The sequence below is a fragment of the Cibotium barometz genome, chromosome 47, assembly GCF_041138505.1.
Source record: "Cibotium barometz isolate CiBa-2024 chromosome 47, ASM4113850v1, whole genome shotgun sequence".
In the NCBI taxonomy this organism is placed as follows: domain Eukaryota; kingdom Viridiplantae; phylum Streptophyta; class Polypodiopsida; order Cyatheales; family Cibotiaceae; genus Cibotium; species Cibotium barometz.
The window spans coordinates 23,121,410-23,140,984 of NC_141092.1; the positions used below are offsets into that span (position 1 = coordinate 23,121,410).

A 19,575-nucleotide genomic window follows, 5' to 3' on the forward strand; every position below is an offset into this window, starting at 1 on the left:
AAACTCATTTCAATGGTCTATATCTAAGAAGATTTGTCTACTAAGGTGACATAGCTTTATGCATGAACGTACACCTACTCTTGGGTGCTGATGACAGAAGTGTGGATGTCATGGCACGTAGTCTCTGATATGCATGATGATGCAGTTGATGATTTGAAGCTTTGTGAGTAGCTTCTCTTGGAGTCACACTTTGGTTTTGTTAAGTTTGGGAAATAAGCTGAAGATACATGACGTCTCTCTCTCTCTCTCTCTCTCTCTCTCGTTTTCTGCTCCCATTTCCTGCACATTAGGGTTAAGCCTAACCCAACAGTGGTCTATTAGCACAAGATATCCCCACCCCCCCCCCCCACCCCCCGGTTGCATGCCTGCCTCCCACCCCTTCGCCGCACCTCTTCTTGACCAGGGTTTCACTCCTCTTCCTCTCCTTCGCCATCGCCTCCCCCTCTTTCGCTTCTCACTGCCATTCTGTGTGCAGCTCCCGCCCCCTCCTTTGTTGCGCAGTCTCCTGTCTGCACCCCCCACCACCTCCCCCCCTTTGCACTTCCGCCATCTCCTTCGCCCCTCCCTCCCTCCCTTGGCCGTCATTGCCTCTTTTCATCCTTTCATCTTCCTTGCAGGCTTTTCCTCTCGGGTGCTCTTCTCCAGCAAGAGTAGGCGCTTTTGGTCTTCACCTTCCAGGCATGGCAGCCGCTCCGTCATCCGCGGCCAAGGCCACTGTCTCTTGTCTATTTTCAGAGGTGGACCTCCAGCTCTTAGCATTGACAATATTTTCCCTCGTAGCCTCTTCGTTGGTCTGCAAGATCGTAAGGAGCCACCCTGGGCATGGACAAGTTCGTAATTTGCCACAGGCAGCCTTCATCGGCGAGCTTGGCAAAATCACTGGTATCCATGTTCTTGGGCTTGGCTACTCTCATGTGGAGTTTGATTCACTCGCAACGTGTAGCAGAGCTCCGCTTGCAATATGCAACACTCAGGCGTTCTTCACGAGATGGCACCATGGTTTCCACCCCCTGGCAGGTGTATCCGGCTTCCCCGTGATGATCTGCTTCCCTGTGACAGTTTGCTTCCCCAGCCTCCGAAATGAGTATTAACCATTGATTCGATCAATAGGGCAGGTTTTTCTATTCTCGCAGACGGCCATATCTGTGGTGGCCAGGACAGCGGGCATCCTGTTCATCAAGGTTATTGTGCTACCGAGCTTGCAGGGCGACCCGATTCTCCAGCGGGTAGAGTACGCCGGTCTCTCAGGCTAGTGTTTGATTTGCAAGCAGATGGGCCAGCTCGCTCGGTCCTGCTCTTGACGACAGGCCCACAGAGGATGCCAGCCTGACCCCCGCCCAAGGCATCAGCAGCAGGTGAGAGCGGGGGTTTCAAGACTGGAGCTTGGATGGAGGTTCCCGTCTAGCCGACCCTAGAGGCCCAGCCTCCCTCCCAGGCTTAGCAAGATGAGAGCCCTAGCCGTTGGCAGGCGGTCGCCGTTAGGCCTGATAACCTTACAAGTGCGCCCCCCCCCCCCCCCGCCCCCGGCCCCCTGAAGGAGCGTCGTCAGGCCTGATAACCTTACAGGTGGCCCCCTTGAGGTAACGGTGCCCACTTGGAACAACTATTATGAGCATTTAGGTCTTGATGACAAGATGGACGATGTGGCGACCCTCCGCGCCGCCCATGAGATTCTTGCAGATTTTGGCTTGTCCTCTGAGGTTCTTGAAGCCGGTGGTCCCCCTCCCCTCCCCCCCTTCTTGCCCTCTCCTCCCTGTCCCCCCCCCCCCCCCCTCGTTTTCTTCCCCCTCCTGTGATCTCCCCCCCCCCCCCCCCCACCCCCAAAGCCTCCCCTGTCCATTCCTGGCGACCCCTTGCCGGCGTACCGCCCCAGACTCCTTTCGGAGTCGTGAGCTCGGACTGGCTAGGCGGCGGGTTCACGAGTTCACAGATGACTATGGTAGCCTCCCCGATGGCTGGCCTTCCTCGAGGTTGCCGGGTGGGCCCCCCTCATCATGGGGTGCCCGTTGACTATGGCCTCCTCAGATGCCTTCCTGTCGAGGCTTGTGAGCTCTCAGAGATCGTGGTGCCACTCTGCGTTTGTGTGGTCTTCCACTGTACATGTGCTAGTGTAGTGGTGGTCCTCCATTTACCTCCTAGCGTCGCCCCCGGCAGGGAGTGGGATTACGAGTCTGCCTCCTCCTCCATTCATTCCTAGGCGCTCTCCCTAGCTCAGCACATGGCAAGTAGCCATCTAGTCGACATTGTCACCCACTTTTGGGCCTTGGCCCGCATGGAGTTAGCAGGTTCTTGCCTTTGATGTCAGGACGGAGATATTGATGCCCCAAGCTTGGAGATGATGTTGTGTGTGTTCCTCCATGTGGCAGTCACTATTCCTTGAGGCCCTTCCTCCGCTTCCTTTATTGTGATGGATGGTGCACAGAGCAGGTGTACCGCTGAGCCAGAGCAGATTGAAGCTTTATGGAGGACAGTATAAGCGATGACTTGGCTTACATTCGGCTACGGTTGGACTGTGATTATTCCCTCTTAAAACGGAACCTGAAGGCCCTCCTTGGAGAGGGTATCCTAAGCAGGTCCCACTCCCCCCATCCTTAGTTATGCTTCCCCTGCAGAAGAGGAGTGCTTCTTCAGGAGCTTGAGAGAGCCGGTGTTGGAGGCCCAGTTGATCTTTTGTTCTTGCAAGAACATCACCTCTCGGCAGGGTGTATCCACAGATGGAGGAAGATTTTGTGTGACCAGCCATACCTTTTGGTCCCCAGCCCTTGGCCCTGAGGGGAACCAAGGAGGGGTGTGCATTTTGGTCAGGGAGCAGATCCGTCCGTCGGTGGTGGATTTAGTCACCATTGTTTGGGGGAGGGCGTAGTGGATTATATTCAGGGTTAGGGATGACCGGGTGGGTTTCCTCAACATCTATGCCCCCAATAGGTTGGCGGGGCGGACTGAGTTTGGGCCCAGGTGAGAGACATGCGCTTCCCCAGGCTGATTTTTGGTGCACAGGTGGAGATTTAAACATGTTGGAGGACTCAGACAGGCAGGGAGGAGGCTTGGGTACGATCATTGGGAGTGAGTACACGGCCTGAGTGGAGCTGGTCCTCTCTTTGCGAGGCAGGATCCTTGGCACTTACCGTAGTTTGCTGATCGTCGGGTAGCCTTTGCTTCTCCAGATCCGACGAGAGGATGCAGGGACTGAACCTCTCGCGCATTGACAAATTTTTTGTGGATGAGTGGGCTTGCAGCGGAGGTGATTTGGTTGGTATTCTTGTAGGCACCACGTTCCCAAACCATTTGTCAGATGCCTGGAGATCAGAGCATCAGTAGAGTGTCTGAGTCCCTGGCAGCTTGATCCAAGACCCTGAGATTGCCAGAAGAGTCGAAGAGATTTGGGAGTGCCTCACTTTTAGATTGGGAGAGGCGGTAGTCGCGCTCGACTATGGACTTCAGCAGATCAGCACCCTTTTATAGAGCGTAGCTCAAGACCGATTCACCAAGTTCAGAGAGCAGGAGAGGAGTCTCTGCGTGGGCCAAGCCTCCCTCGAGTGGGTGCAGAAGTAGACCCGAGACACCCTATGGGTGGAGTCTCAGTTGGAGAGGCAACCCACACAGAGGTTAGATCGATTAAAGGAGGAGGGTGAAGTATCACTACCATTTGAAGGCCTCCTTTTGGACTTAGGCAGGAAACAAGGCCACGCATGATTTCTTTGAGACATGAGACCCTCACCATCGCAGAAAGAGAGAGAGAGGGAGAGAGAGAGAGAGTTTGGCAGCATACGTGGGAGTTGGTGCCTCCGGGCGTGCAGGCCCTTTTGCGCTTCCCCTTCTCTCTGATCGAGTGATGAGATTCGCTCCATGCCCTTCCGCACGTCAAGTGTCCAGGCAAGGATGGCTTGCCGGTGGCTATCTTTCTGTATCATTGGGATCTCATTGAAGACGGTTTCATGGCCGGCTTCAATGAGATCATGGCGTTAGTTCACATGCCAGAGACTCTCTGAGGGGCTGATTCACTTGATTCCGGAGGAGGGTAGTGACCATTTGGAGATTTGGCAATGGCACCCCATCACCCTCTTGGGAAACGCTTACAAAATCCTTGCCAAAGCCATCCGCCGTTGCCTGTAGCCTCATCTCCCCGACGTGATCCATGGAACCCAAACCGGCTTCATCTAGGATAGGAGCATCCTGGATAACATCTTCAGATTTTGGGAGACAACTGCTGCAGTCATCAGACTTCGCAGGGAGGACATGGCTGTTTCTGGAGAGAGGACTATGAGAAGGTCAATTCGGCCTTTTCGGAGGGCACCATGCTGAGATGGGATATTCGGGTGGATGGATTAGAGGCGTCTGTGCTCTTTATTCGGCAGCTCACAGTCAGGTCATCATCGATGGGGCCTTGGGGGACAGGTTTCCGAAATCCAAATCAGTCAGACAGGGATGCCCAGTAGCTCCCTTCCTCTCCCTCTTTGTGGTGGAGGCGATAAGTAGCGCATGACACTGGACTCAAGGGTTTCTGTCTCCCCATTAGATCCCAGTACGGGCTACTTGGCTTGGAGTTTGAATACGACACAGCCGCCTACCCTCTTGGGAGAGGAAAGGAATCTTCACAGATTTTCCATTGCCTCTGCTAAGCCTCCGGAATTCAGATTAAGTGGCACAAGTCGTGTGGTTTTTGGGTTTTATCTTCAGCCACTGGGGCTTGGCATCCAGTCGAGTCATTTCAGTGGATCCGTAGGAGGGGGCACAGAGGTCAGATACCTTGGGTGTCAGGTAGGGATTGACATCTCAGCCGAGCAGTAGCTTGTCCCCCTTCTTATGAGCTTTCAGAAGAAGCTTTTGTATTGGAGCACCGCCCGACTCTCCTTTGCCAGTCGCGTGATTGTCGCCAACCATGTGCTCCTGGCCACCATGTGGTACATCACTTCTTGCTGGGCGTTTGTAGAGGTTGCTTGGGTCCGGTGCAGCGGCTGATCTGGAATTTTCTATGGGTCAGGTCCAACGGCCGACTGGATCGGTCCAAGGTGGTATGGAGAGTGATTATACAGCTGCGGACATGTGGTGGATTGGGCATCATAGACGCAATGGTGTAGAGCAGAGTTGTGCTAGGCAAATTGATTTGTCAGAGGCCTTCTACCTTGTGGGGAGCCTTGGAAGGCCTTTCTGACGGATTGGATCTCGGCCCGACTCCCTCACTTCGCGGCCCTTGGACTCCTAGTGTACGATGCATCTTCACGGAGGTTCGATCTTGGGGCTTGAGCACAACCTTCGAGGACAAATTTGCAATCAGTTTGATGGATCTTCAAGGACGCCCGATCTTGAGGCTTGAGCACCACCTCCGAGGACAAATTTGCAGCCAGTTTGATGAGAGCCTAGGGTCACCTCAAGCCAGCCCTCCAGCCGACCCTGGACGAGGAGAGACTCCACCAGCTGCTGATCACGAACCACCTCTTGAGGATGCCCAACAGTCCCTTCTGGGCGCACGTGGCCCCCTCAGTTCCAGCGTAGCCAAGTCTCTTGGCGAGTTGACTAGCTTCAGGTAGCTTTTGCAGGCAGGCTCAGGACAGTTGCCTCGTGGAGATCAGAGGCAGAGAGTAAATAGTCCTCGCCATCAACTCAACCATCCTGGCTGGCAGATCTCCCGTAGTGGCTGGGAGCTTTCACATGTCATGACATCCCCTTGGCATTTCTAGGCTCTGATGGGGGACCGGCTCTCATTTTCTCAGTTGGATGTCCTGGACGTCTGACCCTTTCCCCATTAGTGGTCTTCAGTGGTGGCTCATTTTAGAGAGTTTGGATCATCAGCTTCCATGAGCACCTCTGTCGCACAACAACCCCCCCCCCCCCCCCCCACCCCCCGCGCGGCCGGGCGAAGTTGCTTGAGATAGGTCTGCCTTTGGGAGGGCTAGCCCTCGACGCGGATTCAGTGGGACCCAGGTGAGTGGGGGTTGACAAACCCCTTCAGCCCTGAGAGTCCAACCACCCCCTTTTTCCACTACACAGGGAGGCTTGGCTCAGATGCACAATATTGCTGGTACTCCCACTTCAGCAAACTACTGGTATGTCTCACCTAGTTTCTTGAGAGACTACTGGAAGCGACTGTGGGACAGCTTCTGACCTCGGAAGGTCACTCTTTTCCTTTGGCAGGTATCTCACAAGAGTTTAGCAGTTGGCATGTGGCTGGCCATTGGTGGTCGTCCAGCTCAGTGCACGAGATGCAACCACCCGTAGGAGTCGCAGAGCGCCATTGCCTTTGGGACTGCCCCAAAGCGTAGCAGGTTTGGCTGAGGATTCTCCGTCTTTTCACCACCTCCTGGACTTCCTCCCCCCAGAGCGTAGCAGGATTGTGTGATGCAGTCAGGACCTGCCCTTCACTATGAGGAGACAGCTGACGGTTAGGCCCTAAGGATCACCCAATGCAGGATAGAGTCTATCCCCACCCCCGACTCTCCAGTAGTATCCTAGTTTGCCTGGCATCCACAACCCCCCCCGCCCCCCCCAAGCACACACACTACCAGAGTCCATCCGTGCCATATGGATAGAGATCATTTATATCCTCAACGGTCAGTGGGGTAAGCTCCAGGGAGATTCGGACTGCATGTGGAGATGTCGAGAGGCTTCCTTAGCACCTGGCAGCACAGCCCCCTCCTATCAGATAGTGCCGGAGACCTCACTTGGCACTACAGGATTTATTTTCCGGGAAAAAAGCTGAACATACTCGACTATTCAACTACTAGATGGTTCCTCTCCAGAGGCATACATACGGATGGACTACCACCTCTTAAGTCTAGTCTTCATTGTTATAACTTCAATCTTAATAGACAAGAGCTCAACTGAATCATTTGGATGGACATCTTCACCAATATTCCATATCTGAAATGAACTGCCAGATTTCCTAACGAAGATGGGGTTTCACAGATCATTTCTTACTCATTACTACAGATGATTTTTTTTCAAAACTGAAGAAACTTGCATAGAGACATTTCACACGCTATGACGATTGCCATTGGTTATATCCGGGTCTGGTTATAGCACTTGACAAAATTTTGTGGGGACACAGTCATGGGAGAGGCACACAGCACTTGAGATTGAGATAACAACTTTATCTATTTAGATGTCTTGTTTTTGACAAGACCAGGGGTAGATTTTACTTCCCTTTTTCAGGATGGCTTCTGTAATGGGTGCGTGAATCTCCTAGACCTTAAATATTCTCTTAATTAACAACACAATGCAAAAGTAGCTGGATGCAGGATTTGTGCCCATGTGTCATGCTGTGGATCTGTGCTCAGTTTTGTACATTAGCTGCTGAAGATGGGCCAGCCCCCCTTTTGTGGTTTCTTATATTACCAAAAGGGATTTGCAAGCACAGAGCTTTGAGGGTACTCGAGGACAACTTCACTCACAGTACCAGACTTTCCAGATAAAGCAAATACAATATCTAACAGTAATTTCAATACCCCTCTGCCGGCCAAACTACCGAGCAAGATCTTCACAGTTTTCACTGTCAGCAACCTATCAGGCAGGTTCTCCAAAGATTTCTGTCGGTCAAATTACCTATCAGGCTCCCTAAAGCTCGCAAGAGAATCTATGTTTGTATTTTTAGTTAGACCAACTACCAACCAAGTTTAATGGCTTGAGCACAATCGATGGGGCATCTCCTGACTAAATTGTCAACAAGTTCCAGGTGCCCAACATGTGGATTTGCATAGTATACAACAACTGGGTGCCCACTAACAAATACAGGCGTGAGGCAACAACAGGGTGCCCACTTGGAGGAACTAGAACTGGCCCACAACAACAGGGTGCTCACTTAGAGGAACTAGCACTGGCCAGCAATAGCAAGGTGCCCAACAGCAGATACAAGTGTCAAACTGCAGGTATAGGGGGCCCACAAACACCGGCCAGAGGTAGAAGGTCTCACCAGTGGCAACAAGAACCTGGGAACATGAACAAAGCGTCCATCAGTGTTGGGTAGCAAAGTGCCATGAGTGGTGACAAACACCGGTCAGCACGTTTGCTACTGCAGTCGCCAGGTCCTAAAGTAATAGATCAGTTTTGTACAACTGTTGGTACAACAGCAGGCATAACAGTACTATACAGGTACAATAGGAATTATAGTTGCTGAAACAGCAAGTCAGTCCGTATACAAACCGTACACAGGCTACAATGCCATACAGCAGTGGAGAAGTCCGTCGTTTAGGGCCGTAAACAGGGCTGTACGTATTGGGCGGTGGTGTCCTTGCAACTGATTGTGAGTTTCTCTTGAATTTGGTGCCTTCGTTTTCTTTTCAAGGCCAGTCAATCACCTCCACCATTACCTCCATGTATACACCATCATCACACATGGCAAAGTGCGCCATATACCCATTTATCCCTATCATTTGGCCCACATTATTTTTTCTAGAGTCTTAGCCTTCAACAACCGTGGAACCTTCAATAATTTTGTACCCTCACACCAGTGTTAGCACAACATCAAAATAATAATAAATTAAGGGTTTGTTTTCATACTGACCCCTCGCAAAACCCATAAAATACTGACAGATTGAACTGTAATAGTAGATTCACGCTTGTTCATGGGATTTTTGGGTATGTGTGAAACCCGTGGTCATTTCTCATGCATTATATGCAGGCAATATCTAGGTCAAATACCAGTTTGTGGGCTTAAGTTCATTTACCGTGCGATCTGCCAGTACTGTTGAACATATCAAGCATTATCCATCCATTGGGGACCCATTGAAGCCTAATGATGTAAAAGTAAAAGCCAAAACCTTAGAGTGAATTGGGATGCTGTAAATGCACAATGTAAGAATTCAAAAGCCCCAGAATCTACCTAGAACAAGGCGCCTAGCTCAAATGGGCCTAGGATGATTCCAATCACCATAAAGAGCCTAAATTGTAGGAGAGGTACCTGGAATCATGGGATGAAGATTAGGGATGATTAATCCACCATTAGGTGGTGATGCCTTGCGCTGAACACATGTACTCATGCCTATTTAAAGGCCTCTAATCAATGGAGGTCTAAGTGTGCCATTTTCATCATCTTACCCTCATTATGTTTATCTTTTGAATCATTAGTGTTAATCACTTCACATTACTGTAGCTCACAATGTTTAGTGTGCTTGTCATGCATAAACATCATATCTAAGACCACTTCTATCCACCTTAAGCTATCCAAACATTATGATCAACAAACATGACATAAACCACGTAAGACAACATTAAGAAAATATTATAGTTTCCAAAGCTTTGTAATAAAGTTTTACATAGGAAATTTTTGGGAAATTCAATGCTGGTGACATTCCCTCAGCTTTTCAAGAATTGACCTTAATTGAGAAGCTAAAAAAGATTAAAAATCCTGTAGCAATCTGTGACTTCTTCAATGAACCATTTTTGCGGTTGATCATAAATCGAACTTCATGCAGAAGTTGTGAATAGCAGTCGAAAAAACTTCTAGAGATGAGTTGTCAAGCAAGACAGCAAACACTGATTCTTTGATGTAATGTCACGTAAAGAATTACATTTAGACCAGGCTGTTAAGTGCTTTGCTCATGGAGCTGATCCAGTAAAATACATCCTTTTTGACCACAAAGGGTTCACTGCAATCTGCGCACATTTCAACAAAGGTGTGCAGAAGCCTTAAGCTCCTTAGTTTTGCATATAGTTGTGTTTATCTTGTTACAGTCATTTGGATGCATGCTATATAATTATTATCTGTCTTTCTGTCTATATATCTCATGCAGCTTTATGTTTTTTTTTTGTGTGTGGATCGTTGGGTTTCAAAGTGCAATTTTCAAAGCTTTTTGCTGTTTATCATTGCAGGCAAGATGGAGAGGTTGGTTGTGTTCTGCACGTTATAAACAGTTGAAGAAGGCATCAATTTCTTTCCAATGTGCATGGCGTGCTAGGGTTGCGAGAAAGGAGCTGAGAAGGCTGAGATTGGTGAGCCGCAACTCTTCTTTTGTAAGAAGTGTGTGTTACACGCAGTGGGCTGAAATCTTAAAAAGTTATTTTTCAGGAATTTTCGTTCCTAATGCATGTGTAAATTACCTTCAAGAAGTGTATGCTGTAAAGAAATCATGATGCTTCTGATGGTACTTGGGAGAAATAATAACAAAAGTGTAAGGTAGTGATTGTGGGAATTAGGGTTAGCATAGAAGCAACTATGGAGGATGGAAGATATCCATGCTGTGTGTGTGCAGAGAGAGAGAGAGAGAGAGAGAGAGAGAGAGAGAGAGAGAGAGAGAGAGAAACATATATTAACGTCTATGAAAGGCCAAAGTGGCCTATGAGACCAAAACATAGTACACAACTGATGGTGTCTCATGTAATCTGCTCATCTCAGGATCTCTCTCATGGGGTGCTTTAAGATAGAGAAACTAAAGTGGCGGGGTAGTCGTCTCCTGTGGCGGGTGATGATGGATCTAATCCACCGGTGATGAAGCGGCCGTGGATGAGGTCGTGGTAAGCGTGGGCGTCTCGCTTGACAAAGTGCTATGGCTCTGTCAAGGGTGACTCCTCCTGAAGGACGTCTATGGGACGTCTAGCTCGTCGAGGGAGAAGTGTAAGTCCTGGTCGTATCTGCCGGGGTGGTCCTGGCCCTGAAAAAATCTGTCATGGCTTGCTAGCGGGGTGGATCCTGGTGTGCTGTCCTTGCTCGTAGGAGAGCCTCTCAATGGCGTCTGAGCTCCAACGAGAGAACGAGAGAGAGAGAGAGAGAGAGAGAGAGAGAGAGAAAATGAAATGATATATTAACGTCTTCAGAAGGCCAAAATGACCTATGAGACCAAAAAGGTTACAACAATTGGTGGATCTGATACAATGTCTGTGTAAGGAAAGCTAAAAACAACTAAACAACTAACTGAAACTGAAACAACTATGAGGAAAAGTACGGTACTAGGAGCTCCTAATGGATAACATCTGGGAGGAAAACTCCAGCAACAAAGGTAAGCATCATACACATCACTATCCAAAGATGTCTCTCATCGGTCGATGGCGGATATCCTCAATGTCCTCCATGGTGAATGCTCTGACTGGACGTCTCCCATGCCGTGCTAGAGAAATGAAATGAAATGTTATATTAACGTCTTCAAAAGGCCATAATGACCTATGAGACCAAAAGTTACATCATGGTGGATCTGATACAATGTCTGGATAAAAAAACCCAGAAAATGAAAAATAGAGAGAGAGAGCGTCTACTAAAGACCCAATGGGGAGGTTTTTCACATGAATGAACACACTATGCTATCTAAGGGCTCATTGTTTCACACATAGGTGGACACAAACACATACAATGGCTGGTTCACACATAGGAAGCTCCAAATACCCAACAAATCCCCCTTGGAGTGAAGGTGGTGAGACCCAACACGCAAAGGAAGTAGCTTTCTTCTAACTCCATCACATGTTGCAAGGGAGCGATCTAGCCATACGCACCTCCCGTGCCATGCTAATCCTCCAATCAACAAGTGTCCGAAGTGGCAAAGTCAGCTCTTGGTCACCCCCCCTAGCTCCTAAAAGGGATAAAAGATAACACAGAGCCTTTTATAAGTGAAGGCGATACAGAAATATAAAAGAAAACACACACACAGCGACTATTTAACTCTGATTTCGGGGGAATCCTCGTGTAGAGAACCCATGACTCACGCATAAATGGGAAAAGGAAAATTTTGGAAGTTTGGTGACTTCCATGCTGATGATAAGAAGCTGTTGTTAGGCCGATTTTGTCCTAATTTCTTAAAAGCCCCAAGTTCTTGTGGCTTATGAAGCTTTAATTTGCTGATTCTTTTCATATTTGGGAGAAGCCCCAAATTTTTGCAAAGGTATTGCCTCTGATTTGATGATTTAATTAGCATTTATGTAAAATCCCCAAATTTTCCAGACTGTAGTAGCATCAAGTTTGCAAGAAGATAAAGGAGCTCTAATCAAAAAGTTACCATATGTTGAAAAGGCGCAGCTCTGTTGTAATATATTGATGTTGGGACATCACTAATGTGTAAACAACAGGCGGGCCAAAGGATAGGAGTTGCACGTAGGGCTTGAAGATGCTAGCATCTCGTCAGAGGTGACGTGGCGGAAGACGCTAGTTGCGTAGATGGCGCGAGCTATTGAGCAGCGTACAAGTGGCACTTCAGGGCCGTTGTAGAAACGAAAGGAGACGGGCTTTGATACCATTTGTGGGAATTAGGGTTAGCACAAAAGCAACTATGGAGGATGGAAGATATCCATGTTGTGCGTGTGTAGTGAGAGAGAAAGAGAGAGTTTTTGCATGACTCAATAACTGTTGATTAATGTTGTTATTAGCTTAACATTGTTTTTATAGGCGTTAGAGCCTTATCTTTTGACACACCACACACGGGGGCACTGATGCATGGCAAGTGCCTAGCTTATCACATTTCCACATAAAACAGCTATAAGAGGTTGTTCACACACATAAACACACATTGCACATCTAAGGATATGTTTCAATGTTTACCATATAAATTTTTACCAGTCAAAAGAGAATGGCAATTGGGTGGATTCTTGATCTGTAGATAGAAGTAAATCCATTGTATCTCCCAACTATGGGGACTTGAAGAGCTTCTACATGTCTTGTAAGAAGTAAATCTGTTGTATCTTCCAACTATGGGGGACTTGAAGAGCTTCTACATGGCAATTCGGTGGATTCCATGATTTGTGGATAGAAGTAAATCTGTTGTATCTTCCAACTATGGGGACTAGTAAATCTGTTGTATCTTCCAACTATGGGGACTTGACGAGCTTCTACATGTCTTGCAAGTAGGATGATACCCTAAGTTGGCCAATGGCTATCCTCATAGCATGGGACATGAAGGCATTCGATTACTTGGTCTCTGTGTGAAACCAATTGTTGTGAATCTTAGGAAATGATCTCTATAGAATTGCATCTTAGTAGGCAATGGACCTTGATCCATGTGTGTAGCCACCCTCACTGCCCTTGGCCGGGCACACCCAAGTTTGTGAACCCAAGATCGGGCACACCCAAGTTCATGAACCTCAAGTGCGGGCACCCCAAAGGGTCACCACAAGTCACACAAGGAGGGTATCTTTGGCTGCCCCACTCCCCAAACTTAGGGGCCACATTGGCTACGCACTTGACCGCTTGGAAGCGGTGCTCACCTACTTGTGCTTGGCGCCTCTCACCTACTCCAACGACATTTCTCAGTGACCACTTTTAGCACTTGGCTCGTAATAGCCCAAGGGGCCATGCCCATTGTATAAAGAGAGACTTTGGTGTACTGAGAGAGGATCCCCAATGCAATACATGATTTTGTGCTGTTCCAACTCTTGCCTACTTCAATCTTGTGTATGTGCATGTCACTCTTGGAAACTGTTAGCTCCTGTGTTGTATTCCATTCTTGAGTTTGTGTGAGTGTGTAGTGGAGTGGGACAGAGTGGTCGCCATCTCCCTAGCCTATGCCAACTCTTGAGGGTATATTGCCCTAGAGAGGACCCTAGTGATTTTTAGTGTGCCGACATGTCAGGCAACTGAGTTTGCTACAGATACACTAAAAATTTGGCGATCTTGTTGGGGACTCTTGTGAGTCAGGAGTTCCCAAAATTTTGAGTCTGTGGTAGTTCATCATCTCTGCATGCCTAATACACGCCCTCGAGTGAGCTCTAGTTCTATCAGTCCCATCAAGAGTCCCCTCTCTGTCAAGTGCTACTGATGCAAACGGCCAGTCAACTTTTTGCCTCTCGGAAGTCCTGTTGCCCCTCTACCCATGGCCGCAGTAAATCATGGTCACCCTGCGAACAACCATGGTATTGGGCCGGATTAACATCAAGCTTTCCATGTTCAAAGGCTCCACCTCGAAAGATGGAGATGACCATGAGCGGCGCTTCATCTCTATGTGCAAAAGCCGTGGTCTAGAGAGGGAGGATGCCTACTTGGCTCTATTTCCATCCAGTCTAGTAGTCAGTTTGCAAGCGACCATTTTGTGGAGTGGCCCAACTATGAAGACCGCATTCTCCAAGACCTGGGAAGACTTCAACTCTTGCTCAGGGTGAGTGTGTTTGAGCTGATAACACGAACAAGGGTCTTGGTATCCCGTTTGCCAGTCTACCCGGTTGACTTCATGGGCAAGCAATGGGTGCTGCAAGCCTTGCCCAACAAAATGTTGAGATTTGAGGTGACTTGTGAACTAGAGAGAAGAGTGGAGACTTATCCCACATTGATGTACAAGCCCAAGTTGTACTCTCCTCATATAAAAGGGTGCCATTTCAAGCAATGTATCACATCAACTTAACTCAAGCAATATCAAGTAAGTCTATTTGGTTCATATTTGTCTCTCTTTTGGTCTTGCCATTTGTTCAAGTAATCGTGTTTAGCATTCTATTTGATCCACCATAGCTTAGCCTAGCTCTCAGTCCATGTTTCTCTACATGGTATCAGAGCCGGGATGGCTAGGGTTGTCTTGATAGGTCATTAGGGTGAGGTCCTTCTCTCTCTTCCACTCTTGGAAAGTGGTGCCACCAAATAGAAGTGCCGCTGTTCAAGGTGGAGGGAGACTAGGGTTGCATTAGTTTTCTTTTTCATGCACATTTCTCTTGCATAAGCACATTTCATTAGCCTCACTAACCCTCTCTTATCCACTCTTTTCTATGCATCTCATAGCCTTCAACAACCAACCCTAATCAGCAATTCAAGTGCTCATCATCAAGCGTGTGAAGACTTTTTACTTTTGGCAGTCAAGGTGTGTATAGCTGAGCAAGCAGTCGTGTGAGCACTGAAACGCTTGCAGCAAGCAAAGGGCTACGCTGAGGCGGCTCCCTGTAAAAACCAACGAGGCCATAAGGCTGGCTGATGCGTCATCAACAAGGCATAACCAGCATTCAAGGTGATACACAGTAGCAAGTAGCAGAGGCGGAAAAAACGGAGATCAACTCTGAGGCAAACACTGTGAAGGCGGCGACCAACTCTGGAACGCAACCACCAGCGCAAGCAGCAATCAGCAAATCATCCTCCACGTGGCAGCAATAAAAAAAGCCGTGGAAGATAAGGAAATATTTGGCCACAAATTTCTCTTTTTTTTGAGGATAAGATTTATTTATTTTTTGGTTTAAAGTGCCTTCTTTAGGAGGCTGTTCACATGTTGCCATTTCTCCTTGGACACTCACACTCCTTGCATTAACATCAAGCACTTAGCCTTTAAGTTTGGGCGTCATCGCATGTTGTAAAAGAGGTAAAGACACTGTCGACAGTTATGGTAAGATCCCCTTGTCGTGCATAATGGAGAAGCTCACATAAGAGCAAAATAAGTTTAATGGGGATAACTTTTACACCTGGCAAATGAAAACCATGTACACATTGATGAGAAAACAGCTATGGGGTCTAATTGAGCCTAGTGAAGAGAGTGATAGCACATCTCACTGAACACATTCAACAATCACAAAGCACTTGGCATAATAGCTCAGAGTTTGGGAGATGAAGTCATACATCACGAAGGCATGGGATGAACTCAACCAAGTCTTTGAAAGCGAGAAACCAAGAGCTCCAAGATAAACCTTTTGATGCAGTTTTACAGATTGGACAAAGAAGAAGCTGACACAATGGCAGCTTACATCAATAAGTTCAAGGCACTTAAGCAACAACTAGCAGGAATCAAGAAGAAGATTGAAGAAGATGAAGCAGTTGTAGTTCTCCTCAGCAGCGACGACGATGACAAAACCTCCTATTATGTGTTTGTGTCCACACTCAAAAATGTCGACAAAACTCTAATTGAAGTTGAGTCTTCACTACTTGAGCATGAGTCTAAACTTAAAAACACATCAACTGTTACTCAAGGAATCAGTCAAATTGCTTTGTATGTTGAAAAAGGAGAAATTGTCAGAAGTAATCACTGTGGTAAGCTTGGTCATATCTTTGCAAATTGTTGTTTCAAGAATAAACCAAAAAGAATTTGTAGTGCTTTTGGAAAAATTGGGCACTTGGAAGAACATTGCTACTCCAAACAAAATCAACAAAACAACTATGTGGAAGATGATCACTTTGTGGCAGATGTCTCTAGCTCCACAACTTTCCTTTAAAAACATTGTATGTCCTATCCTCTGGCACCAATGATGTATGTCCTATCCTCTGGCACCAAGGTAGAAGAAATAGCCAGGTTTGTAACCCTACTCTTAGAAGAGACCTCGAGACCTCAAAGATAGGTCAAGTCTCTATCAAGGGGGGGACCTGGCTCTTAGAGATGACCTCTAGGCCTCAAAGATAGGTAAGTCACTATCAAGGGGTGTTGAGATTTATCAAAAGATGACCTCTAGGCCTCAAAGATAGGTCAAGTCACTATCGAGAGTGGAGATTTATCCCACAAGCCTAAGTTGTACTCTCCTCATATAAAAGGGGGATCATCTCTCATGCATCGACTCCGGCGAGCCCGCCACCTGTGCAGGTATCAATGATGATCTTCCTAATAGTGTGCTTTGGCAGGCCCAAATTTGAAACTTCATATTTGGGCCCCCCAATTGGAGGGGAAAGTTGCACTTTTCCTCTCGAGTTGAAGGCCCGGATCTGAAATTTCACATTTAGGCTCCTAAATTGGAGGGGAAAATTGCACTTTTCCTAAGGTCCAAATGTGAAATTTCAGATTTGGACCCTCAGTCTTCAAATTTTATGTATATAATTGTTTTGGTCTATCGTTTCATTGTATATCTGCCCTGTGTGTGCAAAAATCATGTGAAGGCCCAAATATGAAATTTCACATTTAGGCTCCTAAATTGGAGGGAAAAATTGCACTTTTCCTAAGGTCCAAATGTGAAATTTTAGATTTGGGCCCTCAGTCTTCAAATTTTATGTATATAATTGTTTTGGTCTATCATTTCATTGTATATCTGTCCTCTGTGTGTAAAAATCATGTGAAGTATCCATGTGCTTCTGTAGCCACTCCCTAGAATGTGCAATGAGCAGGATTTCATCAGCGTATAAAAGGATAGAAACAAGAATACCTCCTAGAAAAGCTCCTCTTCTTTCGGTTGTGTCGTTGTGTCAATGAAGTCTAAGATGTCATATATGTAAAGTCCAAAGAAGGTCGGAGTTAGTGGGCATTCTTATTTCACTTCAATGGTGCTAGATACCTTCTCAGATCCTCTTAAGCATGTCTCCTTGCCAATAACTGACTCATATAAGGCAATAATAGCCTAGATCATGTCAGACGGCACCCCGAGATGTTGTGAGACGGGCCCGAGGCAATGTATCAAAAGCGTTGTGGAAGTCCACAAAGCAGCAATATAGTCCGCAACCATTTGCCTTGGCTTGTTGTCGAAACCGTGAATATGTGATCCAACGTGGAGAAGGTCCTCCTGAACCCTTACCTGTTTTGGTGCCCTGTTTCCCTCTCTCTTTGCTAGTGTGCTGAGTTCAGACTCAAGTATAGATCCATAGAGCTTTGCCAAGATATGGCCAATCATGGTGGTTCTGTGGTTATTAGGATCCATGGGGTCTTCCATCTTATGGATAGGCGCAATAATGTGATGATTAGGTGGGGGGAAAGTCCTATGAGAGGGTTCTATTAAACAAACGGGATAGGAGGGGTGCCGGGGTGTCGCCTGCATAAGAGAGGTGCCCAACCATAAGCCCCTCATGATCCTATGATTGGCCATTATGGAGCTTGCGTATAGCCTTCACCACCATGTTTCACGTGAAGAAGGTGGATGTGCTGGGACGTGCGTGAGGTGGATGTGGGATGTGGGGTATGTGGTATAATGCGTATACATATGAATGTGGGTGTGTGATGGGGGTGGGTAATCCTACGCCAAAACTCGTTAGAATTCTTGCTTAGGAAGAGTAAGGTGTTCACGACAATGTGCACGGAGTAAGGTATCGATTAGTCCATACAGCTTCACGCTTCTGGAATATGGTAGCTAACTCTCGCAAAAGATGTGCACGTGTGATACGCCATTTGTCGTTATACCTCAGAATTGCGTCATTCATCGTCATATCAACAATTCTGAGGCATGGTAATTGTGTGGTTTTTGGCGGTGGACCGGTAGGGGTGTGGATAACTTTCGATGGCATATGTGTTCAGGATGGTTGTGAGCAGTGAGGTGAGGGTGGTGAGGGGTGCAGATGGGTCTACATGCAAGAGATGACGATAGAGATGATCTACATAGATAATATCACAAGCATGGGTGAATGGATCTAGGTGTAGTGTGAGATACATGTGGTAGCCCCCTCTCCTAGCTCTAGTGCATCTTTGTGTAGAAGATGGTCCCGTTCAGTGAAAGTCTCCCTAAATCCCCCAATGTTTGACCAAAAAGTCTCGTTTTTGCAGTTTGAGATTGCCATCCTCAGAATTGTGGTCCCATAGACCTTTTGTCCCTATTTGGGACATCTGTTTGTGATGATGACCTTGGCATCTCTATAAACTATCCATTTTCCCGCCTTACGAGCTTCAAGCACCTGCGGCATGCTCATTTTCCTATCCTCCACTTGTGTGGGAGTGAGGTCACCTTTGAGGGCTGCTCTATGATCCAAGAATGCTTGCCGGCTAGTGGTGTCCTTGAATTTGAGTAGTGGGTGGGCATGTGTGGTGTCCTTACTTGCTCTCCATGCATCCATGTATGGTGTGCCTTCTATGTCCATTTTCCGACACAGTGTGATGGCGTCTGCCTTGGCAGTCTCCCCTTCTTGTAGCCCAACCACCCGCCCATGTAATGCTATCATGAGCTTGGACATTTTCCAGTATGAAAGGGGTCTGGTGGACTCTACAACGTCTAAATATTTGGAAAGTACAAGATTTGGGAATGGGGGATTATCTTGGAATACAAAGCATCAGACTCCTGAAGTCTATGCCAAGTGTCAGTAGATTGGAATCTGGCTAGAGGGCCCGTATACTTGATGTGCTGGCTGAATTGAAGATTGTACTAGTTGTACCCACCCATATGGTTCTGTTGTGGTAGAGATAGAGAGGTATTTGTGGTGTTGAATATTTGTAGTTTTTCTCTAAGAATTGGAAGGCTTGGTCATTGGGGAAGATTAGTACCCTTGACTGGTATATTGGCTTCTACATACATACTTTATATGTTCATGGATTCTTGGGCATGAGATGGACAGCCCTATTGTACTTTGGTTTATGGTTATGTACATGGATAATCCTGCAAGAACCCCTATTATGGGTGAGCCCTCAAAGCTTGTAGAGATTTCAAATACTCCTTGGTAATAAAATTATCCAAGGGTGGTGTCGGCCCATTCCGGCCCGAGTGTCGTGTCCATTGTGCAAAGTTTACATCTTTCAGCATCAACTGAATAAGGATCAATGTGTATGGTCATGTTTAAATGTTAAGTAAGTATTTGATGGTATCTAAATGCGTGTCAAAGTCCTCAGTCCCCCGGGCAAGTGAGTTATATTGGTATTAGGCATTGGCTTTTTCACACTCGTGTGAAGATGATCCTGTTAGGGTGTAAGCACTTGCTTTGAGTGTAGTTAAAAACACCCGACCTATCCACTTCTGGGAGCTAAGGCATGTGCAAAAGACAATTTGATTTATGGATTCTTAGAATCTATTTTGGAATTGTGGAATTGGCTTTATTGTTTATACTCTCTTCTATATGGAATTGAATATTTATGTCTGATTTATGGA

General features: G+C 47.1%; 1 protein-coding gene across 1 annotated transcript in view; it reads left to right on the forward strand.

The window, feature by feature from the left end:
• Positions 1-19,575, forward strand: part of LOC147611518 (myosin-11-like) — a 151,537-nt gene that overhangs the window by 83,504 nt on the left and 48,458 nt on the right. Inside the window, exons 20-21 of the mRNA XM_086784912.1 lie at positions 8,012-8,085; positions 9,576-9,924. Coding sequence (XP_086641038.1) covers positions 8,012-8,085; positions 9,576-9,924 — 423 coding nt within the window. The remainder of the gene's footprint in view (positions 1-8,011; positions 8,086-9,575; positions 9,925-19,575) is intronic.